Source organism: Octopus sinensis, unplaced genomic scaffold (assembly GCF_006345805.1).
Source record: "Octopus sinensis unplaced genomic scaffold, ASM634580v1 Contig11658, whole genome shotgun sequence".
NCBI lineage: Eukaryota > Metazoa > Mollusca > Cephalopoda > Octopoda > Octopodidae > Octopus > Octopus sinensis.
In genome coordinates this window covers 22,047-50,000 of record NW_021832429.1, presented here as the reverse complement: position 1 = coordinate 50,000, position 27,954 = coordinate 22,047, and the positions used below count along the sequence as shown (strand labels likewise).

The following is a 27,954-nucleotide window of genomic DNA, read 5'->3' as shown; positions in this document are numbered from 1 at the left end:
TTCTTCGACCCCCGAAAGGATGAAAGGAAAAGTCTACCTCGACGGAATTTTAACTCAGAATGTAAAGACGGACAAAATGAAACGAGCAACATGAAACGAAGTATTTCGCCCAATGACACAATGGACCGCCAGGTCCGGAATTCGAAACGGTGATCTAGCGATCGTGAGTGCAACACCCTCACCACTAGGCCACGTGCCTTCACCTAAATTAATATCACCGTCACCGTGACCGACCAGGCTATCAGATGTTGCTACACATCGCTGGGTACAATGCGCTTCGCATTGTTCCAGCCTTCAAATGACGCCATCCCGCCTGGCTAAGCGGGCAGGACAACAGAAGAAAGAGTGAGAGAAAGTTGTGGCGAAAGAGTACAGCAGGGATCGCCACCACCCCCTGCCGGAGCCTCGTGGAGCTTTAGGTGTTTCGCTCAATAAACACGCACAACGCCCGGTCTGGGCATCGAAACCGCGATCCTACGACCGCGAGTCCGCTGCCCTAACCACTGGCCCATTGCGCCTCCACAAATTAATTAATATAGTGATAGGTAATATACTTATTGGGTTATCTACTGACTGGGTATGCTGTCAAAACCCAACGAACACCAACAGCTCTAGTAATTAATCGTTCCTCCATTTATAACTATGCATAATATCGAATTTGGACAGCCATGTTATACGTTTGTCTGTCGTGTGTGTGCATGTGTCTCTCTCTCTCTGTATTTCTTAATCTTCACTCGCGTGCTTGTAAGTCATCTAATCTAAGATTAATCAAATATATTGATAGAATGGTCAAAATTAGTTAAGTAGCAGCAGTGGGTTGGTCCGCAAGTGACGAGTTATTTCAGTATATCAATAATAATAATAATAATAATAATAATAAACAAACAAACATAATTTTCTTATGGTTTCTTTGGAGTGGCTGTGTGGTAAGTAGCTTGCTAACCAACCACATGGTTCTGGGTTCAGTCCCACTGCGTGGCATCTTGGGCAAGTGTCTTCTGCTATAGCCCTGGGCCGACCAATGCCTTGTGAGTGGATTTGGTAGACGGAAACTGAAAGAAGCCTGTCGTATATATGTATATATATATATATGTATGTGTGTGTGTTTGTGTGTCTCTTTGTCCCTCTAGCATTGCTTGACAACCGATGCTGGTGTGTTTACGTCCCCGTCACTTAGCGGTTCGGCTAAAGAGACTGATAGAATAAGTACTGGGCTTACAAAGAATAAGTCCCGGGGTCGATTTGCTTGACTAAAGGCGGTGCTCCAGCATGGCCGCAGTCAAATGACTGAAACAAGTAAAAGAGTATTCTCTAGAACAACGCTAAGTACAAAACCAAATATATGGCACCCTAGGCATAACACCAACATGAACTTCCAGCATGTCGTCTCTTGAGGTCTCTGGGTGAGACTTAGAGCCAGCTTGTACAAATGTAAAGCAAAAGTCAAACATAGAAAAAAAAAAAATAAATAAAATAATAATAATAATAATAATAATGGTTTCAAATTTTTCCACAAGGGCGGCATTTTTGGCGGGGAGGTGATGAATCAATTACATCGACCCCAGAGTTCAGCTGGTACTTGTTTAATCGACCCCCAAAAGGATGAAGAGCAAAGTCGATCTCGGTGGTATTTGAACCCAGAAAGTGCAGATAGACGAAATGCCGCTAAGCATTTTTGCCCGGCATGCTAACGATTCTGCCATCTCGCCGCCTTTGATGATGATGATGATGATGATGATGATGAATTATCCTTTCTACTATAGGCACAAGGCCGGAAATTTTTGGGGAGGGGGACAAGTCGATTACATCGACTCCAATGCTCCACTGGTACTTATTTTATCGACCCCGAAAGGATGAAAGACAAAGTCGACCTCGGCATAATTTGAACTCAGAACGTAACGACAGAAGAAATACCGCCAAGCATTTCGCCTACAGTGATAACGATTCTGCCAGCTCGCTCCCTTTGATGATAATAATAATAATAATAATAATGGTTTCAAATTTTTCCACAAGGGCGGCATTTTTGGCGGGGAGGTGATGAATCAATTACATCGACCCCAGAGTTCAGCTGGTACTTGTTTAATCGACCCCCAAAAGGATGAAGAGCAAAGTCGATCTCGGTGGTATTTGAACCCAGAAAGTGCAGATAGACGAAATGCCGCTAAGCATTTTTGCCCGGCATGCTAACGATTCTGCCATCTCGCCGCCTTTGATGATGATGATGATGATGATGATGATGAATTATCCTTTCTACTATAGGCACAAGGCCGGAAATTTTTGGGGAGGGGGACAAGTCGATTACATCGACTCCAATGCTCCACTGGTACTTATTTTATCGACCCCGAAAGGATGAAAGACAAAGTCGACCTCGGCATAATTTGAACTCAGAACGTAACGACAGAAGAAATACCGCCAAGCATTTCGCCTACAGTGATAACGATTCTGCCAGCTCGCTCCCTTTGATGATAATAATAATAATAATAATAATAATAATAAGTACAAACAAACAAATAAAGCAACTACGTATGGTACGTCAAAATTGTAAGAAGGAGAAACAAGAAGAAAACGAAGAGGAGAAGAGGAAGGCGTAAAAGAGAAGAAGAGAGCCCTTTATCTCACGGAGATGAATACTAGATTAGTTGTGATTATAAATCATCCCCACTGGTCCCTGTCTATAATGAAACTAAGGTCCTTCGGTCGGCAAAGGCTACGGTGGGACAAGCAAAGACATAACAGTTGTCTGGATTTATTAATGGGACGGCGGAGTCATACTTTTATATGGTGGTTTTGGTGGTGGTGGTGGGCCAGAGAGAATTAAATACAGTGACCAGCTAGTTGCCGAGACGGTGGTGGGCGGTGGCGGTGAGTGGTTGGAGGTGGAGGGCATGAAATAGTTGTTGTTGTTGTTGTTATATCAGATGGCATTTCTCATTTGCTCTGATATGAGTTTCTTTTTTCTTCTTTTGTACATCTCCAGACTGAGTGAATCATAAATCAGTCCTCCTTCTATCCCACTTCCTCCCTCGTTATCATCATCATCATCATCTTCATCTTTTCTGCCATATTCATCACCAGATTCGTTAACGCATCGGACAAAATCTTGCAGTATTTCTTGTGACCTTATTATATGCACGATCACTGTTGGAATACCGCCGAAGTCGACTTTACCCTTTCTGCTTCCGAGGTCTATGGAATAAATACCAGTTGAGCACTAGCACCGATGTAATCCTAAAAGTTGCTGGCTTCGTACCACAATTACAGAGATGATGATGATGATAATAATAATAATAATAATAAGTTTGGCACAAGGCCAGCAATTTCGGCAGCGGTGGTTAGTCAATTAAATCGACCCCTCGAAATGATGAAAGGCAAACCTCAACAACGGCGGAATTTGAACTCAGAACGTGAAGACGGGCGAAATGCTGCTAAGCATTTCGCCCGGCGTTCTAACGTTTTTTGCCAGCTCGACGTATGCCTGGTGTACCCTTATCAGACGGGTAGTTATAATGGGTGCATTAGGGTTCGTATAATTAGTATCCCAGCATCACTTTTATGCCATGCGCCGCTTTCTCACTCAATAATAATAATAATAATAATAATAATAATCCTTTCTACTATAGGCACAAGGCCTGAAACTTTGGTGGTAGGCCGAAAGGATGAAAAGCAAATTTGACTTGGCCCAAACGGGATTTGAACTTTGAGCGCAAAGTGTCGGAATAAAAGCAGCTAGTCATTCTATCCGGCGCTCTAACCATTCCGCTGGTCTGCTACCTTTGATTGGTACTTTAACGGTCCCTAAAAGGATAAAAATCAAATTTGAATTGGCCTCGGCGGGATTTGAACTCAGAACGGGTTGTAAGGGTTAGCTGGCTGATCTGATTAGGGAGGGGAGGTGAGTGATGTAGTGTTGGATCTCATTGACTTAAATGCTACCACAAGAAATCAAGAGTTAAATACCCCGGTATTTATAGGGCTGGCTAGATCATTGTGATTCATGGGAAGATTAACCTCTCTAACATTGAACCAGATACCGTAAAATAATTAATCAGTTTACTAAGCCGTCTGCACCGGTTCCCCTTTACTATTCAAAAACAAAAACAAACGAAAACAGAAAGAAAGGCAGAAACATGAAAACAATTCCCAATTGATAAAAAAAAACAATCACACTTCCCGTGTTTCGATGTCTGAGTATTCAATATCTCTCTGGAGATATTCAAAATGCTAAACCGAAATCCAATACTTTAAAGCAACTGCATAACTGAATTTTTTCTGTTAACGGCTCTGTGTAAAATGCAAGTGAATACAGAGAGGTTGCAACATTTAGTTCTGTACGTTTATGCTGCACTTCTCGTACAGTAATGAACGTGTGCAGCTAAAAAAACAGTGCAACGATTACCAGTGAAGCTTTTTAATGAAAGTTCATGACCTATAAACAACAGGTCATTAAAATTAGGGGATAAAGTTTGTAAGTTATGCTAGCCTTCGTTACAATGTTAAAAATATAGCCAGCGGCTATCGGTCCATCCAACACTGGCGACAAGACGTCTAGAAAGCATATTTATTATATTCATCGGGACGACCGACAATAGATTCATGCGGCACCACTATCGTCGTCGTCAGCGCCACCGCCTTCATCCTCATCGTCATCATCATCCTCGGACGCTATCATTATCGTTATTGATATTTTGTTTGTTTTGTTACCATATTTAAACAATACTATTGCTGCTACTAACTACAACTACTAATATCGCTACATCGATAAAATGCGTATGTGACAGACTATCTTTACGACTATATTTTCAGTTTAAGACCACGGTGGTTTATCTTCGGTTCCTGCAGTGATAAGAGCTGGCAGAATCGTTAGCACGCCGGGCGAAATGCTTGGCGGTATTTCGTCTGCCGCTACGTTCTGAGTTCAAATTCCGCCGAGGTCGACTTTGCCTTTCATCCTTTCGGTGTCGATTAAATAAGTACCAGTTACGCACTGGGGTTGATATAATCGACTTAATCCGTTTGTCTGCCCTTGTTTGTTCTCTGTGTTTAGCCCTTTGTGGGTAGTAAAGAAATAGGTATTTCGTCTGCCGCTACGTTCTGAGTTCAAATTCCGCCGAGGTCGACTTTGCCTTTCCCCCCCGGGAGCGGAGGTTGGGCTTGGCCCTTTCATATCCTTTCGGGGTCGATTATAAGTACTATTTTCACGCACTGGGGTCGATATACGACTTAATCCTTTGTCTGTCCTTGTTTGTCCCCTCTATGTTTAGCCCCCCCCCCCCCCAGTGGGCAATACAGAAACACACAAACACACACACACACACACACACAAATATATCATGTGTCATAGGAGGATCTGGTCAAAGTTAGAGAAAACTTTTGAAATATAAATAAACTTGGTCGTATATAAAAATAAGTATTATTTACCATCTTACTGTTCTATTTCATTTTGAAAAATATAAATTTATTTTATGGTATTATTGTCTATATTTTGAATTACATATGTATATGGGGGTATCAAAATCTTATAAGTGCTTAGGGCCTCTCGGAGGGTCTTGATCCGGCCCTGCGCATACAAGCACATATATGCAGGCGGAACACACGTAAGCCTAATTATAGGTTTTTGCAAAACATTGATCGGTTTGAGGATATAGAAGAGGAAACTCACCTGAGGTGTCACACAGTGGAACTCAACCCGAAATGATTTGGTTATGAAGCGAATTTCTTAACCACACGTCCATAGTTATTTATTTATTATATTTCAGTGGAGCTAATAATATCTATGCATAATTCCTTCTTTTTTCTCATAAAAGCGCATTTAAAACTATTGAAAATTTACATTAAAGTACATAAGAACCATTATTTTCCAATCAATTTCTTTAAACCAAAAATATACTATGCATAATCCCGTTCCGTCTCCCTTAATCATATCCCACTCCCTCTATCCGTACAATATCTCTGTCATTCCTCCCTCTTCCAATTTTTCTCTGCTCTTTGACTATATTTACATGACTATTATTGCTTGCATTAAACCTTTAAGCAACGCTTTAAGGAAAAACACACAACGATCTTAAATCGCTTTGGTGATAGCTTTCTGAAGATGCTGAAAGCTTCGCTCACACCTCTTTGCAAAGCTGCCTCTTTAGAACTGTCACACATCATCTCTTCCTATCTAAGCCGACGAGTCGTTAAGATAACTGGAGCGACTTAAGATATAATTGGTTAAAAGGTTTTCAATTCTGGCTTATTTTTGCGAAGATTTCATAAATCAAGCACAGCTACAATGATTCCCTACAATATCTGTCTACCCACGCACCCATCCATTCATCCATCCATCTATCCCTCGATCCATCCATCCATCCATCCATCCATCGTTATACGTATGTATGTGTGTGTGTGCAAGTGTTTGTGTATATGCGTACGTATGTATATACGTATAAGTGTGTGTGTGTGTGTGTTCCTTTATCCTGTAATTCTTTTATTTGTTTCAGTCATTTCACTGCGGCCATGCTGGAGCACCGCCTTTAATCGAACAAATTGACCCCCAGGGCTTATTCTTTCTAAGCCTAGTACATATTCTATCGATTTCTTTTGCCGGTCCGTTGATTACGCGGACGTAAACACACCAACATCGGTTGTCAAGCGATGGTAGGGAGACAAAGACAGACACACACACATACACACGCACACACACATATGTATATACCACAGGCTTCTTTCAGTTTCCGTCTACCAAATCCACTCACGTGGTTTTGGTCGGCCCGAGTCAATAGTAGAAGACACTTGCCCAATGTGCCACGCAGTGGGACTAAACCCGGGACCATGTGGTTGGTAAACAAGCTACTTACCACACAGCCACTCCTATACATGTATATATAATCTATTTCCGCCGAGGTCGCTTTGTCTTACTCCTTTCTAGGTCGATAAATTAGTACCAGTACGCACTGGGGTCGATGTAATCGACTTAATCCTTTGTCTGTCCCTTGTTGTCCCCTCTATGTTTAGGGCCCTTGGGTGGCAATAAAGAAATAAAAATAATCTTGGCTCTGTGGTAAGTAGCTTGCTAAAACCACATGGTTCCGGTTCAGTCCCACTGCGTGGCATCTTGGGCAAGTGTCTTCTGCTATAGCCCCGCGGCCGACCAATGCCTTGTGAGTGGATTTGGTAGACGGAAAATGAAAGAAGCCTGTCGTATATATATATATGTATATGTGTGTTGTTTGTTGTCGTGTTTTGTCCCCCTAGCATTGCTTGACAACCGATGCTGGTGTGTTTACGTCCCCGTCACTCAGCGGTTCGGCAAAGAGATCATATATAATAAGTACTGGGCTTACAAAGAATAAGTCCCAGGGTCGATTGCTCGACTAAAGGCGGTGCTCCAGCATGGCCGCAGTCAAATGACTGAAACAAGTAAAAGAGTAAAAGGGTGTTTTGAGATGACAATGCTGTTCTTACACCTTTTTTCACCTAAAGCGAAAGATATTCCCTCCTTAGTAACCCGTAGCGAAATAGCCTCTTACAAGTTGAAATACATCCCAAACGTATTTGAACTGACCTATCATCATCATCATTGTTCGACCGTGGTCGAGACAATGGAATTTACTATGTTTCGCCAGACTTCACGGTCCATCATAGCATTACGGAGGTCCTGTTGCTGGATGCCTGTATCCCTGGAGATTACATCAGGGTAGGAGAGTGTGCGCCCTCTGGTATTGCGAGTAGATAGCTTCCAGAGGAGAAGAGTAGAAATTACTTCTTTTTCAGCTCTACAACAATGTCCAGCAAACTGGACTCTCCTACCTTTCACAAGAGATGATACAGGTGGTAGTTCCCCATATATTTGCATTTTTGTTGGATGGCGCTTCCACGAGAGGTTTTGAGCTCTCATAAGGAGGCTAGTATAGGTTCCATCCAACCGCCTCTCGAAGAGTGTGCGCCCTCTGGTATCGCGAGCAGATGGCTTCCAGGGGAGAAGAGTAGAAATTACTTCTTTTTCAGCTCTACAACAATGTCCAGCAAACTGGACTCTCCTACCTTTCACAAGAGATGACACAGGTGGTAGTTCCCCATATATTTGCATTTTTGTTGGATGGCGCTTCCACGAGAGGTTTTGAGCTCTCATAAGAGAACTGACCTAAAGCTTGTCTATTTTCATCACTGCTTCGCGCAACAACTTCTGTATGTACGAATGTATAATTCTATGTATGTTTGTACGTATTGTGTATACAATCTACGTACAAATACGTCATAAAAGAACGAATATATACGTGTGTTTGTTTATGCCTGTATATGTTTTGTGTATGTTTACATTGGCGTGTGTTTGTTGTATTCATGTCGTGGTTTTTTAGCTTTTTTTTGTTTCTTTGTTTTGTTTTCCTCGACAAGCATAACTCGGTTCTATTAACTGTAAATAATCACCATGAGACAACAATGATTTTTTTTTTTCAACTTATTGGCTTGCTGGGCTGGCTGGCCATGAAAATAAAAAAAAAAAATAAAAAAACAAAATGCCGTATCAGGAGTCAGGCCAATACAAACAACAACAACAACAACAACACCAACAAAAGCAATAATGTAAGACATCAAATTTCTCAATGACGTAATTTAAGAAACCTTTATTTCCAGAGATGTCGGAGTCATACATTACAAGATAGCTGCTGAGTCGTGACTGAAAGAAACACAACACACACACCACACACACACATACATACATATACGTACGCACGAACACACACAGACACACACACTTATACGCGCACACAATCACCTTTTATTGACTTTGGATAGATTGCATTCAGTCCAAAACACTGGGCATACTCTCCCCCATTTCTCTCCCTACCTTCTCTCTCCTCTCTCTTTCTCTCTTTCTCTCTCTCTCTTTCTCTTTTTTTTCCCTCTATCTTTCTCTTCTCTCTCTCTTTCTCTCTTCTCTTCTCTCTTTTCTCTCTCTTCTCTCTCTCTCTCTCTCTCTCTCTCTCTCTATATATATATATATATATATATATATATATTTATACACGTATGTGTGTGTGAATATATATTGTTTGTCCCCTCTGTGTTTAGTCCGTTGTGGGTAGTAAAGAAAAAATATGTGTGTGTGTATATATATATATGTACGTGTGTGTGTGCGTGTGTATGCCTATACACATGTTTACACGTACACACATATATGTCTAAACGCACACACATACACACACACATATATACATATATTTGTACAAAGCGAGAGAGAGAGAGACAGAGAGCAATATAATATGATGGTGTAGTAAAAAACTGTCTTGGGTTACGGTTAAATATGAACGTAGCACTCATTTTCGGCTCATATTCCAGAGTGTTGTACAAGCGATACGTAAAACGATTGAAAACGATAAATAAATATATAAAGAAGAGAAGCAAACACAAACAAACAAACAAATAAAGGAATAAATAAAAGGCTTATTTAATGGGAAAAATAAAAAAGAAGACCAAAAGAAAAGCGAAAGACTGAGGTGGGCATTTGGTTTCTTTTGTAGGGGTTTTTTTTTCTGGGGGAGCGGGCCTGTGGTCTTTAAAGGTATTTCATATATATATACACATATATATATATATATAACATATATATTATATATATATAATACTATATATATATATATATATATCTATATATATACACATAAATATAATATATATATATATACATATATATATATAATATATATAATATATATCCATAAATATATATATATATATATACACTAATATACATACATTATATATATATATATATTATACATATATATATATACATATATATAGTATATATATACATATATATATATATATGATATATAACATATTATATATATATGTATATAACAATAAATATACATATATAATATATATATATACCATATATATATACATATATATATATATACATATATATATATATATATATATATTTACACATATATATACATAATATATATATATATATATATATATACACACACACATATATATACATATATATATATATACACATTATAATACATATATATATATATATAATAATATATTCCACACACACACATTATATATACATATATATATATATATATACACCACACATATATATATACATAATATATATTATATACACACACATATATATATACATATATATACAATATATCCACATATATATATACATATATATATACATATATATATATATACTATATAACCACACACACACACACACACATATATATATATATAATATATATTATATATATATATATATATATATATATACACATAAATATATATATATATTATACACATAATATACATATATATATATAATATATATACACACTCTTAACTGATAAGATGATGAAGGACACGAAGTTGCGGGTAAAGATTCACTTACTTTGTGTACGTATTCTGAAGATGTATGTCATGTTAAAAGTTAGGAAAAGGTCTGCAGAAGTCTTGTGTGTTCGTGCGCGTATTTGGTGGGGTTCTTTTGATTTATTTATTTATTTATTTATTTATTTTGTATGTCAGAGAGAGAGAGAGAGAGAGAGAATTTGATTGAAATGTAAGGACTATTAAAATTGCTTACAAACATTAGCCGCTCAGCTTGTCAGATGGAATGCCCGATACACTCACTGTTTTTTAGGCTATATATAGATATCGTTGTTGCTTGATGTGTATCTTGAAAAAGACGGGGTTTGATTGTCAGTTGAAGAAAAAAAACGAGGCAACACAGACCCTAGCAAGTAAAAAAAATGTAGTACATACATATATATATATATATACACACACACACACTTTCTTAAAAAGCAGCAAAAATATCCCCAAACTGCTACTCAGAATTTCACGTACCCGGTCGTCGGACAGTTTTGTTTTTAAATGAAGCAAGATAAAGTTATATGCAGAAATACAATTACTTTGTGTACATATATATATATATAAAGTTAATCCAAACAAGAAAGCACAAAAAAAAAACAGAACAACGCGAGGACGTGGAACAAATATAGTATTATTGGACGCTCAGGAAAGAAGGAGAGTTTAACGTTTCGAGCGGAGCTCTTCGTCGGAAACATAGGAGAAGGAAAGATCCAGAGAAGGGAAGACAAAGGACAAAAAATCGCCAACGTACACACGCGGTCACATTTTGAAAGACCGGAAGGAATACACACACACACACACACACACAGTATATAGTATATATATCGGACAGAAACAATTGTAGTGATTTGGACTAAAACCTTTTTATTTCATCTTCTTGTATTATAACATCGTTGTACTTCGCGGATATTAACGGATTTCCACATGTATATCCAGTAATAAAAGGAGAATTCCTGTTGTCTGTTAGCATATGGTAGCCGGCACCAGTAGAGGAGCTATGGAAAAGCACGCTATAAGGTTATTACATAGTTGATAAATATATATATATATATATATATATATATATATATATATATATATATATATAGTATGTAAAACTTGATTGCTGAGTATTCTAAATAATTTGCCGACAAGTATATTTTACATGCGAAGGGAGCTTCCGAATTATATCGTTAATTGTGAAAATATATTCGCCCGAAATATATTGTTAATTTTCTAAGCTACTTTAGTAGTTTTGTAACAGTGCCAGCGTATATACTTACTATGTAATGTTCTGTTATTTTGTTTGATTCAGTTAACCAGAACACTGCTGCCTTCACATCTTCATTACAAATATCGATCTCTTTGAGTGAATTCAAAACATTATTAGATTGATCGTTGCCATCTCTTTTCCAGAAAATTCTTCCAATTTTGTTTGGTTTATTGGCATAAAGAAGTGTCCATCTTTTAAACATTTTCCTATACCGCAAATGCAACAACCTTTTCTTCTTCTTCTTCTCCTCCTCCTTCTCCCTTCTTCTTCTCCTCCTCCTCCTTTTCCCTTCTCCTCCTCCTTCTCCCGTCTTCTTCTGTCGTTCCTGTCTGCATCCTGACTGCAATTAAAATACTTCATTGACTCTGTGTATTTATCATTCTGCATTGCAACACTGAAATTACATCACTTTCATCGAAGCCTTGCACCAAGCAATTTTGACTATCTTTTTCCTTGTAATTAAACGTCTTCTGACCGATGTCTGTAATCATATATTTTAATAGCCTTAACCACCTCAAAATCAACGGTGACTGTTACACACACTCACTCTGACTTATTAGAGAAAAAAAAAACCACAAAAAAATATCCTCAAACCAGCTCTTCTAAGTTTAAAGCTGTCAACTTTCTGTCTACAAGATGGCATACAAAATCTTTTGAAAACATTTGTTTCGTTGCAACGCAGAGTCAGAGGTCTCTGTTTCGGTGTCAAACATACACGCATTCATCAAGTTAAAACGTGTTCACATGCTTAAATGTGGCTTAAAATGTTCCATTAGTTAATAGATTCCACGAATATCAGTGCAACATCTAAAAAACAAAAAACAAAAAGAGACAAAAGAAAATACCGAAAAAGAAATTACTGGGTTCTCAGTTATTGGGTAAAGAGTGTTGTATTTTGAAAAAGACGTCTTTACCAATGTTGGACAAGGCGCCTGACTATTGTTTAAAAGCAAAAAATGAAAAGGAAAAATAATATTCGATATTGTAGTCCAAATAGTTCAGGTTATATAGCACTTTTAATCACAAAGCGATTAGAATCACAGCCCGTCACGAGTTAAACATGTAAAGAAGTGTTTCTCAAGGTGGAGTGCACACTCCATCGGTGGTGGCATGACAGTATTTTGGTGTAGATTTTGGTATAGATATTTTGGTGTAGGTTACTTCACTAGCTAACAAGCAAATAAAACTTACAGTAAAGTTTTAATCAAAACTTCTTTAGAAGATATAAATCCATATATATATATATATATATATATATATATATTATAAGATAGAGACGACGAGAAGAAAATGGATAATTGTGTGTTTCTTAAATGGCTTACAAACACCTTCCACGCTGCAATTGTTTTCGTTTCAGCACACGATCTCAGATCAAATCACTTGCTATGCAAGTACATCTCCGTAAACTACGATTACCCGCTAAATTACCTGCTGCCATATACCTTTTACCAAGGATATACCTACTGAGGTAATTATCAGAAGGATCTTTGGATATAGAGGCTCTAAATACCTCTAACTTATATATATATATATATATGTTTCAGTTTTGAGGCTGTGGCCATGTTGGGGCACCGACAGTGAAAATTATAGGGAAAATTATAGGGAAAATTATAGGGAGGCTGACGTGACCCGGATTCAAACCTGGGTTACTACAGTCACAACGTTTGTGTGTGTGTGTGTGTGTGTGTGTGTGGTCCTCCACCGCAGCTTGACAACCTGTTTTGGTTAGTATACATCCCCGCAACTTTGCGGTTCGACAGAAGAACTGATAGAATACGGACTAGAGCTAAAAATAAGTACTGGAGGTTGATTTGTTCGACCGCATCACCGCAGTTTAATGACTGAAACACTTAAGAGATTTGCCCATCTAGTGTAATTCAGAGTTTAAATTGCGCGCAACAAATAAACAGTACTTAGGGCTCTGTTTATATTCCTTATCGTGTAATTGTATTTGAGTAATTTCCAATGAATCAGGGCTTCGGGTTTTTACAGAGTAAGTTTACCCTATAATAAGAACGCTGTTTATTAGATAAGAGTGTGAACTGTTATAAAAAGAAAACACCTATTAAAGTCTACACTGTATAAAAAATTCGTATAAATGTAATTTTAATTTGTTTCATCAAAATGTGGCTTTCGCGTTTCTTTATTATGAAGATTTCAGAAAACTAATTCTAATTCACTGATAGGTTTTTAACACTACGAGATAGAGTTCCCTCTTTATGTTTCCCTTCTCTTTCTCAATTCTCTTTCTCTCTCTCTCATACATTCATTGCGCTACTATCTATAAACATATCAGCAAATTCATTTCCACAATTTTATGCACGTTTCATTGCCACAAGGTGTTTATTAATTATATGCATAATGTAAATTTACTAATCAAAAACCTACTGTCAAATCGTCGGGATGTGTAACTTTGTATGTAACTTTTATCCATAATGTTATTGGATTGTAGAAATGTTGATAGCAAGAACCATCGCTGAGATTGTAAACGACCACATATACATGTGTGTGTATGTGTGTGTTGTGTGTGTGTGTGTGTGTGTGTGTCCCTCCACCGCAGCTTGACAACCTGTTTTGTTAGTATACATCCCCGCAACTTTGCGGTTCGACAGAAGAACTGATAGAATACGGACTAGAGCTAAAAATAAGTACTGGAGGTTGATTTGTTCGACCGCATCACCGCAGTTTAATGACTGAAACACTTAAGAGATTTGCCCATCTAGTGTAATTCAGAGTTTAAATTGCGCAACAAATAAACAGTACTTAGGGCTCTGTTTATATTCCTTATCGTGTAATTGTATTTTGAGTAATTTCCAATGAATCAAGGGCTTCGGGTTTTTACAGAGTAAGTTTACCCTATAATAAAGAACGCTGTTTATTAGATAAGAGTGTGTAACTGTTATAAAAAGAAAACACCTATTAAAGTCTACACTGTATAAAAAATTCGTATAAATTGTAATTTTAATTTGTTTCATCAAAATGTGGCTTTCGCGTTTCTTTTATTATTGAAGATTTCAGAAAACTAATTCTAATTCACTGATAGTGTTTTTAACACTACGAGATAGAGTTCCCTCTTTATGTTCCCTTTCTCTTTCTCATTCTCTTTCTCTCTCTCTCATACATTTCATTGCGCTACTATCTATAAACATATCAGCAAATTCATTTCCACAATTTTATGCACGTTTCATTGCCACAAGGTGTTTATTAATTATATGCATAATGTAAATTATACATAATCAAAACCTACTGTCAAATCGTCAGGGATGTGTAACTTTTGTATGTAACTTTTATCCATAATGTTATTGGATTGTAGAAATGTTGATAGCAAGAACCATCGCTGAGATTGTAAACGACCACATATACATGTGTGTGTATGTGTGTGTGTGTGTGTGTGTGTTTTGGTTGATAAATCTCACAGATGCTCTGGGATGCATTATTCTGGATGTTTCTGGAGTTTTGGTGTTTTAAGCTCCTTCAGCGTAAGACTTCCTTTCCTAATTGACCCAGCCGTGTTAGTCCAAGTTCCAGTTTGCATCGCAGTAGGAGCAAACCACCCGGGTCGCAGGTATTTTGGAGAGAATAGTTTAAGGTTCGAGACGAAAAACAAAAAAAATAAAAAAAAACCCAAAAAACTAATATTTATTGTATTACAAAAGTTAGTAATGCAATGATGTATATTTTTTCACTATTTCCTTCACTGTTATTGTTGTTATTAGTGGAGGCGCAATGGCCCAGTGGTTAGGGCAGCGGACTCGCGGTCATAGGATCGCGGTTTCGATTCCCAAACCGGGCGTTGTGAGTGTTTATTGAGCGAAAACACCTAAAAAAAGCTCCACGAGGCTCCGGCAGGGGATGGTGGTGATCCCTGCTGTACTCTTTCAAACCACACTTTTCTCTCACTCTACTCTTACTTCCTGTTTCTGTTGTGTCTGTATTTCAAAGGGCCGGCCTTGCCACTCTCGTGTCACGCTGATATCCCCGAAACTACTACGGGTAAGGTAACCACGTGTCTGTGGAGTGCTCAGCCACTTACACGTTAATTTCACGAGCAGACTGTTCCGTTGATCCGATCAACCGGAACCCTCGTCGTCGTAACCGACGGAGTGCTTCCCTCCCCTTGTTGTTATTAGTAATGATAGTATGCAGTTGCGGTGTTGTTGTTTATGTTGTTGGCGGCGGTGGTGGTGGTAGTGATGGTGGTGTTGACGGTATTGGTCATTTATTTATTTATTTATTTCCTTTTGTTTAAACCTCTATTGTCTGGTACGTGACGATGTCCTCATTGTTAGTCCTTCAATAACTTTATTTTTCACAACCGAGTGGGATCGATTTCTTCAAAGTCATTCCCTAACCTCGTCATCCTCCTCCTCTTCCTCCTTTCCTCCTCCACCTCCTCCTCCTCTACCTTACGTAGTTTGCTCCTGTCTTCACCCCACCACACCTCACCTCCCACACACCTACTTCTACGTCAATTTCTTTCACGTAAGTAAACTTTCTGACAACCACCGTTTCGACTGTAAGACAATAGCTTCTACTATATATATATATATATATATATATATATATATATATATATATATATATATATATATATATAATATACTATTTATTTTTGGTGTGTATTTTATATTTTTTTCATTTCTTCAGATTTTTATTGTTGTTTTTGTTATTTATATCGTTATTTGTTTGTTTACTTTTTCGTTCGATATTGTTTTTCCCCGTAGTTTTTGTTTTGATTTTATAAAAAAAATTTTGTTTTTACATTCTACTTCCACTACGCTGGTTGTTAATAGCGAGCACCGAGCAGTCACGGTCTCTTATTGTATCGATTGTTCTACTTGATGTTAGATCAAGAAATACCCCTTCATTTCTTCTTACAACTAACCGACCGACCGACCGAGTGACCGGCCAATCAACCAACCAAACAAACAAACTAACTGACTAACCAACCAACCAACCAACCAACCAGTCAGGTAGCCAGCCAGCAGGCCTGCTAACAAACTAACCCACTCAACAACTCCCACCTTTATTCAAACATCATAAAAACGACGACCGATAACAACGAACATAGATGATGTAGAGAAGTGAAAAAGAAGTCCTTTATCTTTTAAAGAAATTGAAAGAAGGCGAGGAACTTGAGGTCAAAAGGTTTTACTTCCTTGTTTCAGTCATTTGACTGCGGCCATACTGGAGCACCACCTTTTAGTCGAATCAAATCGACCCCAGGATTTATTCTTTGTAAGCCTAGTACTTATTCTATCGGTCTCTTTTGCCGAACCGATAAGTTACGGGGACATAAACACACCAGCATCGGTTGTCAAGCGATGTTGGGTGGGGTGGGGGGTACACAAACACAGATACACAACATATACATACTCATACTCATTCGTCCAAAAAAAATGATCGTCCCAAGCGTTTACCACAACATGTAGCTAGCTCCTTCGTTCTTCGGGTTTGGTTTTCCCATTAGGTACAAGGATAAGCTGCAATACCACCATCATATCTATATAAGAATCTCACTCTCTCTCTCTCTTTATATATATATATATATATATATATATATTACCTCCGAAACGCGGAGTAGATAAAACAGGGACAACTGATGAAGGGGAATATTCTTTACGTTGCATGTCTCGTTTCTCTGTTTTTTTCGTTGTTCGAAAATAAGTTCATTTTTTATGTTTTTGTTTCTCATTGTGTTCAACGTCTTTTTGATGTCCTGTATCCATATATGCATGTATACTACATATATATGTAGCTATCTACATATATGTATGTATATATGCATATATTTATATATTTATATATATTATATATATATATATATTATATATATATAATATTCTCCATACCTGCCATCGCTGAGGAAGACCTGGTCTTAGTTTTCTAACACCCGGTGCTAAACCGATTGCCAAGATCTTCTGAAATGGATCTATAATACTGTATACTATGACTTACACACACTCACACATTCGCTTTTCCTCTTTTTCTGTTACACACACAGACACACACACACACACTTAGATATACAAGCATACAAGTGTGTGCGAGTGGGTGTCGAGCTACATAGCTATGTACGAAATTGTAAAGTGTGTGTATGTGTATGTGTGTGTGCGTGTATACTGTAGAATGATGAAATTCGTTACAGTTAAATACAATAAATAAATAAATAAATAAACATTCAACCTACCGCACAAAATCTTCTGAGACATCCATTTACAGATTTGGTGGTCTATTCGTGACTAGAAAGATCGAAATACATAGTGTCAGATGGATGGAACGCAGACTATGCGCTTACCTTCCCATCTGCGTTCCAGAATGCCTTTATTGCATCTCAGACGGCTATAATAGTGTTTCGTAGCCAAGACTAAAAGCAGTTTAACTAAAACTAAGAATGATATCAGCTTTTGATGTGTTGTCAGTCAATCTCTCAATTGTAGGATGAGACCAATTCACAAATATGTTATGTAATCTTAGCTATGCTCTTGGGGGAAAGAAAAACGAGGATAGGGTAATTCCTTGCGGTTCTCCTCTAAAATATAAAATATTTGTGTATAATGAAAAGAGTAACTAAACTGGGACGGAAGGACAGTGAAGAGCAAGCTGATTTAGTTATGTAATTAATACGTTATATTTGCGATTAACGAACCTCGCGATCAGGGTTCGATTCCAGGCTGTTGTTGCTATTTCAGATTGCATACAGCACAAACTAAATATTTTTGTAATCGTTCCACGTGGTCGTCACACGACTTTCTCGAAATAGCAAATAACTACCCTTCAACTTACACACTGTTGTCACCCACATACACACACACACCACACACACACACACACACACACACACAAGATATATCGGATACTTTAGTTCTAGATGCATTCTATAATGAAAAAACAACAAAATAACTAAGACAAAATTGTCATAATTATCAGGCCTTTTCATCAGTCATCATCGATCTTCATCGATCTCTGTCTACTAATGAGCAAATAGCTATGGAAAAAGCGCATTGTGACCAGCGGTGTATAACAACATCCAATTGTCTGACCTATATCGTAATAGTGATATATGACGCCGCATGGCCTAATGGTCAGAGTATTGTACTTACGATCGAGAGATTTTGGTTTCAATTCTTTGACCGGGCGGTGAATTATGTTTTTGAGTGAAAGTCGTTCGGCTTTTCTCAACTGATCAATAAACCAATTGAGTAAACCTATCAGTAATGTACCGATAATGACAACTGGAAACAGCCGTAAGCCAAATGCACTCTACTAAAGGGAAAAAAATGTAGTGACCATCATTTATACTGTGGTCTTATATATATATACATATATATATATTATATATATATACATACATATATATATATATATATATATATATATATATTATATATATATATATATAATATATATATATATTTGCCAACTAAATGTGGTGGTCCTAAAGAGTACGGTGTTACTGTTGTTTTTAAACCCGGAAGACATTTCCTTTCTGGGGTTAAAAACAACAGTAACACCGTCCTCTATACGACCGCCACATTTACTTGGCAAATATATATTTTACGATTCCGCACTGTTACTGTTTATCTCTCGCTCAGAGATTTAACATAACTTATCTCTCTCTTATTATATATATATATATATATACACACACACACACAGAAATAAGAAACATTAGTGACATTAGGGAAAAAGAAAAAATAACACGAAATGCGGGAAGGTGGGAATCAAAATGGGATCAGGTATTGAAGATGAAATGTTTGTGTTTGTTAACATGAATGTCTGATCTTTACGATTCTATTTTTTTTTCCTGTGATTTTCATGTTACCGTATGATTGTAGTTGCCCGAAGTTTGTTATATTTAGTATAACGTGTGAGTGCGAGAGAGAGAGAGAGAGAGAGAGAGAGAGAGAGAATGCCTTTGTACGTGTATGTGTGCTTAAAGTTTTAGTTTACTTAGACAAGTTTGTGCTCGCCTTGCTATCTCCTGCTCACACATACACGCACAGATTACACACACAATCTCTCTCTCTATATATATATGTAAACACACACAGACACACACACGTTATATTTGCATAGATATATACGAATGTGTGTGTCTTGTGTACATAGGTATTCTGTGGGGGTTTTTAATGCCAGAAACGTGAGTAAACAACCATGCTCATCATAATTGATTGACGACACACACATACTCGCACATATCGCCATTATACACACGCAAACATTTAATACACACACACACATACATATATACACACACTCACACAAATATCTACACCTATATATATATATATATATATATATTTGCATGCACGTATACATGTTTATAATTGTATAAAAATAGATGGGGGGTTTTTTTCTAGTGTGTCTACGCGTATATTTTCAATTGAGATTTAAGTTTTCGGCAGAATTCAAATCGGTCGCTAACAAAGTGACAAAGCGTCTTTATTTCGTCCAAAACAGTCCCAGCGGTTCGTGAACATGTGAGGGAAATATTGTATTCATAAACGTGAGTGTTTGGGTAATTGTAGCTGAATTCATGTAACCGGTGTATAAACATCTTTAGTATAAGAACGTATGATTACTCTAAGTGTATGTGTGTGTGTGTGTATGCTTTAAACGCATGAGACTGTGTGTATATGTTTATTTCAAAAATCTTCAGTGTTCTTTTCTTTAATTAGCGCAGAAAGGCCTCAGGCGAGCTGGCAGAAGCGTTAGCGCACCGGTCAAAATGCTTAGCGGCTTTACGGTCAAAATTTCTTCCGGCTTTACGTTCTGAGTTCAAATTCTGCTGAGGACCGACTTTGTTTTTCATCCTTTCGGGTGTCAGTGAAATAAATACCAGTTGAGTATTTGGGTTGATGTAATCGACAAGCCGCCTTCACCTAAATTTCAGATATTGTGCCTATAGTACAAAGGATTGTTATTTGAGGTACTAAGGCAGCGAGCTGGCGGAATAGTTAGCGCACAGGAAGATATGCTTAACAGCATTTTGTCCGTCTTTACGTTCTGAGTTCAAAATCCGCTGAGACCGACCTTGCTTTTATCCTTTCGGAATCGATTAAATTAGTATCAGTTGAGCAGTGGTGGTCGATGTATCCCCTTCCCACTTAAAATTTCAGACCTAGTAGAAAAACTTTAAGGCGAGAAAAACTTTAGGGCGGCGAGCTGGCAGAATCGTTAGCACGCCGTGCGAAATGCGTAGCCGTTTTTCGTCTGCCGTTACGTTCTGAGTTCAAACTCCGCCGAGGTCGACTTTGCCTTTCATCCTTTCGGGGTCGATAAATTAAGTACCAGTTACGCACTGGGGTCGATATAATCGACTTAATCCGTTTGTCTGTCTTTGTTTGTTTGTTCTCTGTGTTTAGCCCCTTGTGGGTAGTAAAGAAATAGGTATTTCATCTGCCGCTACGTTCTGAGTTCAAATTCCGCCGAGGTCGACTTTGCCTTTCATCCTTTCGGGGTCGATTAAATTAGTACCAGTTACGCACTGAGGTCGATATAATCGACTTAATCCATTTGTCTGTCCTTGTTTGTCCCCTCTGTGTGTAGCTCCTTGTGGGTAGTAAAGAAATAAGAAAAAGTTCAAGGGCGGGAATATATGCTGCCTAGCAGTTTGACTGATGCGCTTACGATTCTGCAGGAGAAACGGAAATGCTCAAAGGAATTTTGTCTACATGGTGGCCGATGAATGGGTAACTAGATAGGAAAGCAGATAGGCATGTTGGTAGGTAGGTAGGTAGGTAGGTTGGTAGTAGCTAGCAAGCTACTGGATAGCTGCTGCTACCTTGTATCAATTATTGCAATCTGCTTTTTGTTGTTGTTACCTTTTAGTGTAAGGACAGGTCAGGAGGTCTTGTCAGGGCAATATTTGCTTCAGCGATAGGAGACAGATCAGTAGTGACTGGCTCAAGGCAGCAAGTTTTCTTTAGATCAAATTACAGTCAGCGACGAGCGAGATATTTCACTTCACCTTTAACTATATCTGTACGTTGTCGTCGTCGTTGTTGTTGTTGTTGTTGTTGTGTGTTTGTGTGTGTGTGCAATCACGCGTTATTCACTTGTCAAAGACACACGTTTTCTTTCTCTCCTTCTTCGTGTGTATATATATATATATATATATATATATATGTTTATATAACGTGTATATATGTTTGTATATATACGTTATCTTGTTATTTGTATATATGCTTGTATATACATATATACCCATATGTATATAAAAACATATATGAGTATATATACATGTATGTATGTATGTATACATATATATATATATGTATGTGTGTGTCCGTGTGTGTGTTTATATATATGTATTATTTATATACATGTGCATACGTGTGTGTATCTACACACAGATACACACACACACACACACATATAAATATATATACATATATCTGTGTGTGTATGTGTGTGGGTAAATAAATGTATGCATAAATGTGAGTGTGTGTACGCGCGTATACACTCACTGTAAAGTCGAACACACACAGGCACATGAGATGTTTGTGAGAAATGTTTATTTGGAAACTGGGACTTCCCTAGTTTACTTTCTCGAGACTGTGCTGATAAAAGAAATCACTGTAATGGTGATTATTAGTGATAACATAGTTGAAGCCATCGTTTACCATCGCCACCACCACCACCACCACCACTACCGTCACTACTACTACTACTACTGGTGGTCGTGGTTTTGTAGTAATAATGTTACTAGTACTACCACTGAAAGAAAGGCAGCGAGCTGGCAGAAACGTTAGCACGCCGGGCGAAATGCTTAGCGGTATTTCGTCTGCGGTTACGTTTATAGTTCAAATTCCACCGAGGACGACTTTGCTTTCATCCTTAAGTACCAGGTACGCACTGGGGTCGATGCAATCGACTTAATCCGTTTGTCTGTCCTTGTCTGTCCTCTCTGTGTTTAGCCCCTTGTGGGTAGTAAAGAAACAGGTATTTCCTCCGTCTTTATGTTTTGAGTTCAAATTCCGGCGTGGTCGACTTTGCCTTTCATCTTTTCGTGATCAATAAATTAAGTACCAGTTGCATAGTGATGTCTATCTAATCGACTGGCTCCCCACCCCCAAAATTTCGGGCCTTGAGCCTAGAGTAAAAATGATGCGTTAGCACACCGGGCGAAACGTTTTAAGTTCAAATTCCGCCGAGGTCGACCTTGCCTTACATACTTTCAGGGCCGATAAATTAAGTACCAGTGGTACACAGGGGGAGGGGGTTAAATGTAATCGACTAGTCCCCTCCTCCCAACTTTCAGGCCTTGTCCCTATAACAAAGGATTATTACTATATCGACTGGGGAAGAAAATCTGATACATCTCTGTGGAGCGATCAACAAACTGCGAAACGGTCAGTCAGGAGACTCACCACATCGTTTTCAGTACATCGAAAGTATAGAATGGATGTTTGCATTCATATAAAGAATCTCGGTTTCTTATATTTAAATTTATTTGAGTCCTTCTGATTCCTGCTGTGCTCACAATATATGTGTGTGTGTAAGTAAATTTCTGAAACAACACAGGCGTGCCTGCGCCTATGTAAGTATATATATATATATTATATATATATATATATATTATATATATATATATATATACGTGCGTGTGTGTGCGTGCCTACACACATTCTTTTCCACTCTTGGCACAAGGCCCGAATTTTTTTTTGAGGGGGAGGGTGGCCAGTCGATTAGAACGACCCCAGTATGCAACTGGTACTTTATTTATCGACCCTGAAAGGATAAAACGCAAAGTGGACCTCGGCGGAATTCGAACTCAGAACGTAAAGACAGACGAAATGCCTATTTCTTTAATACCCACAAGGGGCTAAACACAGAGGAGACAAACAAGGACAGATTATATCGACCCCAGTGCGTAACTGGTACTTATTTAATCGACCCCGGAAGGATGAAAGGCAAAGTCGACATCAGCGGAATTTGAACTCGGAACGTAGCGGCAGACGAAATACCGCTAAGCATTTTGCCCGGCGTGCTGACGATCCTGCCAGCTCGCCGCCTTTACACACACACATATTATATTACGAGTTCTTTGTATCATGTTGAGAAACATTATTTATTTAATCTGTGATATTTATCTATTTTCGTCGCAATAATGTACATTTCCTTCGTCGTTATTTAAATAGCATTTGTTTTATTTGCAGGCATATATGATGCGGTACGGATATCTAAAATGCAAGCAACATAAACATTCTCCGTACCGTTCACGCTCAAACAGACAGCATGGTCGGCCAGGCAGTGTACAGCATCAACAGATATTATATAATTGTGATAAAACCAAGGTTATGTGGGCAATCACCCAGTACCAGAAAAGTTATCACTTGTCCGTGACAGGTAAGTTGAACCAGGAGACCAAGGAACTGATGTCTGCTTCTCGTTGTGGTAATAAAGACAAAGATGATGGCGTGTATAGGGATGAACACATAAATTCAAAAAGGAAGCACATTCGTCGTCCGGAGCCGAGACATGGCCGAGGAAACAGGGTCAATCGACGACTAGATAACAAACGACACAGTAAAAAAAATATGAACTCGCTAAGAAAACGCTCGAAGCGGGAAGCATTTCACAGACCCCGTTCAAAAATCAAAACGACCACCACCAAGGGGGAGAAGTTTTTAGCGAGAGACAAACGATCTGTCTCGTCAAATTTATCCCCATTGCTTTCTTCTAATTTACCTTTGACTTCCAAGCTGGCTTCTCTCTTGGTGGCGACTTTCTCTAAATTTCGAGCCACTAGAGGTCGCTGGAAACGGAATACGGCAAATGGTTATTCGATCGTATCCCTGACTGAACACAGTAACAGTACGGTATCAAATAATACCAAAGCGATCGCTAATGACACGTTATTAGCCCGTGAGATATTATTAAATGATGTTATTGCTGAATCAGATACACCATCGTCTAAAACCACAGCGGCGAAAGAAACAGTATCAGAAGGTGGAGTACGGACTAGTAAAACTGCAGGACACCACACGGCAAAAGTCTTAGCGCCGTCAAGGTTAAACACAATTAGCTCAGAAAACACAACATCAACATCATCGCAGTCATCACAAACACCCAAACCAATTTCTAACACATCTACTCATACTTCTAATGTAACAACCACAACAACTATAAATAATAATAATAATAATAATAATGCACGTAAATTTGTACAGTTTCAAAACTCACAAACAAAACAGAAATTAAAAACAACAGCAACACCAACACCACCACCAACAACAACAACAAAATCAATATCAACAAGTAGCAATACATGGCTGGAATATTCTGATGACCATGTACGGACGTTGAGTGACGAGCAGCCATGGAACGAGTCTTGGCTGGAGGAAGCGGTTTCGAATGGTGAAGTTGAACGCAAAGGCAGTGAAGGTAGACAAGAGCAGCGGCCATATTTTCACTCGTTCGCTTCTCAAACATTGTCGTCGTCGTCGTCGTCATCGTCATCATCATCATCATCATTGTCATCTTCATCACCATCACCATCATCATCGTCGTCTACAGCGTATGTGTCTTCGTCGTCGTGGTCATCCCTTTCACCAACTTTTACGGCAGTGTCTTCTTCTTCTTCTTCTTCTTCTTCTTCTTCTTCTTCTTCTTCTTCTTCTTCTTCTTCTCCATCGTCATCTGAATTTCGGACGAACCCGGACGACAGCAGTGGTCCTGCTGTCCACGGTTCAACCGATGGTGACCAAATTAGCAAGCGTAGTGTGATCAACTTCAATAGTGCCACACACATTGTAAATAACAATAATAATAATAATAACAATAACAACAACAGCAACAACACACACACCAACCACCAACAAAACAAAAATATAAACCATAGCAATACCAGTAATAACTACAACAACGATACAGCCACCATTGCTACAATTCTTACTACAGCCGCTACTAATGCTACTACTTTTAAAGAAGAATTTCAGTTGGATAGTAGGAGCAGCAGTAGTAATAATAGTAGTAGTAGTAGTAGTAAGTCTAATACAGATGAGATTTTCGAACACGTTTGTAATGGTAAGGAGAGATGTAATAGTAACCCAAGCACTAGCAACAACAATTGTAACTGTAACCTTAGCAGCAGCAGCAGCAGTAGTAAGTAGTAGTAGTAGTAGTAGTAGTAGTAGCGAGAGAGTTAGAGCAAGTAATAGCAGTAACTTATGTAAGTGCACCGCTATTAACGACGCCAAAGTAAACAACAGCAACACTGTAAGTAGTAGTAGTAGTAGTAGTAGTAGTAGTAGTAGCAGTAGCAGTAGCAGCAGCAGTATTAAGGGTAATAGAGATGTTGCAAACGGGCTGGACTTCGAAACAGGTGTTTATACGACAAAAACGGTTCGAACGAGACCGTTGCGAAGAGGTACGCTGACTAGAAGCTACAGTCAAAGACAGAAGGAAAGTACCAGCCCGATTGTTGTAGGTGGTAGTAGTAGTAGTGGTAGTGGTGGTGGTGTTAGTAGTGGTGGTGGTAGTGGTGGTGGTAGTAAGAGGAACAGTAGGGATAGCAATAGCAATTACTCTGATAAGTCAATAACCAATAATAATAATAATAATAATAGTAATAATAATAATAATAATAATAATAATGGTAATTATAACGAGAAAGATCATGTCAAGGGCGAGACAGAGCTGACATCGAACCCTGAACAAGAACCCGTAGGGTCGAGATTAGGCTCTTCCTTGCCGCCATTGCATTCATCATCATCGACATCATCATCATCATCATCATCATCTTCATCCTCAGAATCATCATCGTCATATATAAGAACTTTTGCTCCATCATCATCATCATCATCATCAATTGATACGTCATCATCATCATCGTCATCGTCACCAATCACACCGCCACATTCATCTTCAACACGTGAAAAACTGGCTTTCACATCGGTGCCTCCTCACCTCACATCCGACACAGCTCTTTCGACGACGGCCACTGTGGCCACAGGTAAAGAAACGACTCAGTCAGAATCGGCGACGACGACGACGACGACGAAGACAACGACGGCAACAACCATAACGACAGACGACGAAGACAGAAGACCCGCAATCGCTACATTAGCGACACCAGTTTTGGGTACAAACGACCAAGACGTAAATGACGTCATACACTCAGACAGTGACATTAACAATAATAATTATAATTATATTAATAATAATAATAATAATAATAATATTAATAATAATAATAATGATAATAATAATAATAATAACCGAAACTTAAGGTCTTCTGTACCTTTACGTTACACCGAAACCGTTCCAGCTGGGATAATAAAGTTGGGAGCCATTTCAAAACTTGAAGAATTAACCTCATATTATACTAACCAAAATGACATCAACTATTTAAAAGATGGCGAATATAATGTAATTCACCTAAAGAAACTCTTTATCAAATTGCTCAGTCAATCAGAAACGGCGACACACTCGTCGCCGAAGTTGCCAACAGTGACTTATTCACCGTTCTCTTTCACGATAAAACCAAATATCATCCAGTGGACAGAGCGTCCGCAACCCCCGCAAACGTCGGCGCCTCATTCCAGGTGGTGGAACCAACCGCATACGATTTCCTATCTGCTGTCGGTCATCAGATTCGGACTTCGCCCGAAAGAGCTGCAGCATCGTACGCGGCAAAATTATCTGCGGGAGACGGCGCGCCGTTTGAAAGAGACAGATCCTCTTACGTACAACGACTCGCCGCCGGTGCATCAACGCAAACGCCGCTCGCCCGTAGTGAACAAGGCGAACGGCTGGGGACAAATGTTTAAAAAGAAATTGATACGCTGGCGTTTGTTAGATTCGGGATACAGCAACCGCATCCCCGTGGAAGAGCAGAGAGCTACTCTTACACTCGCCTTCCGGATGTGGAACGAAGTGATTCCCTTAAACTTTGTGGAGGATATTACCAGTCACGTGAAGGATGTCGATATACATATTGCATTTGGTCAAGGTAAGTTCCTTTAATATTAATTACTAAGAAATTTCCTCCGTTCATCTTCATTATATATTACCTTATTTTCTTGTCTTGTGGAGGCGCAATGGCCCAGTGGTTAGGGCAGCGGACTCGCGGTCGTAGGATCGTGGTTTCGATTCCCAAACCGGGCGTTGTGAGTGTTTATTGAGCGAAAACACCTAAAAGCTCCACGAGGTTCCGGCAGGGATTAGTTAGTTAGTTAGTTAATTTGGCTCAAAAGCAAATAGCAAGGCCATGTAGGGGGACATGGAGTTAAGTACAGGGTGGTGTTCATGTAAAGAGTTCTGGCCACTTGAGGTCCAGGGAGGCTTTGAACAAAGCGGTCGTC

General features: G+C 38.6%; 1 protein-coding gene across 1 annotated transcript; it reads left to right on the top strand.

Moving 5' to 3' along the window:
* Positions 1 to 5,618: 5,618 nt before the first annotated feature.
* LOC115229043 (putative uncharacterized protein DDB_G0277255) lies at positions 5,619 to 27,602 on the top strand (the record flags this gene model as incomplete). Its single annotated transcript, XM_036499084.1, is given in 3 exon segments — positions 5,619 to 5,631; positions 23,806 to 25,707; positions 25,709 to 27,602. Coding segments are annotated over 2 exon segments (3,787 nt in total), but the record flags the coding sequence as incomplete, so codon positions are not given.
* Positions 27,603 to 27,954: the final 352 nt, after the last annotated feature.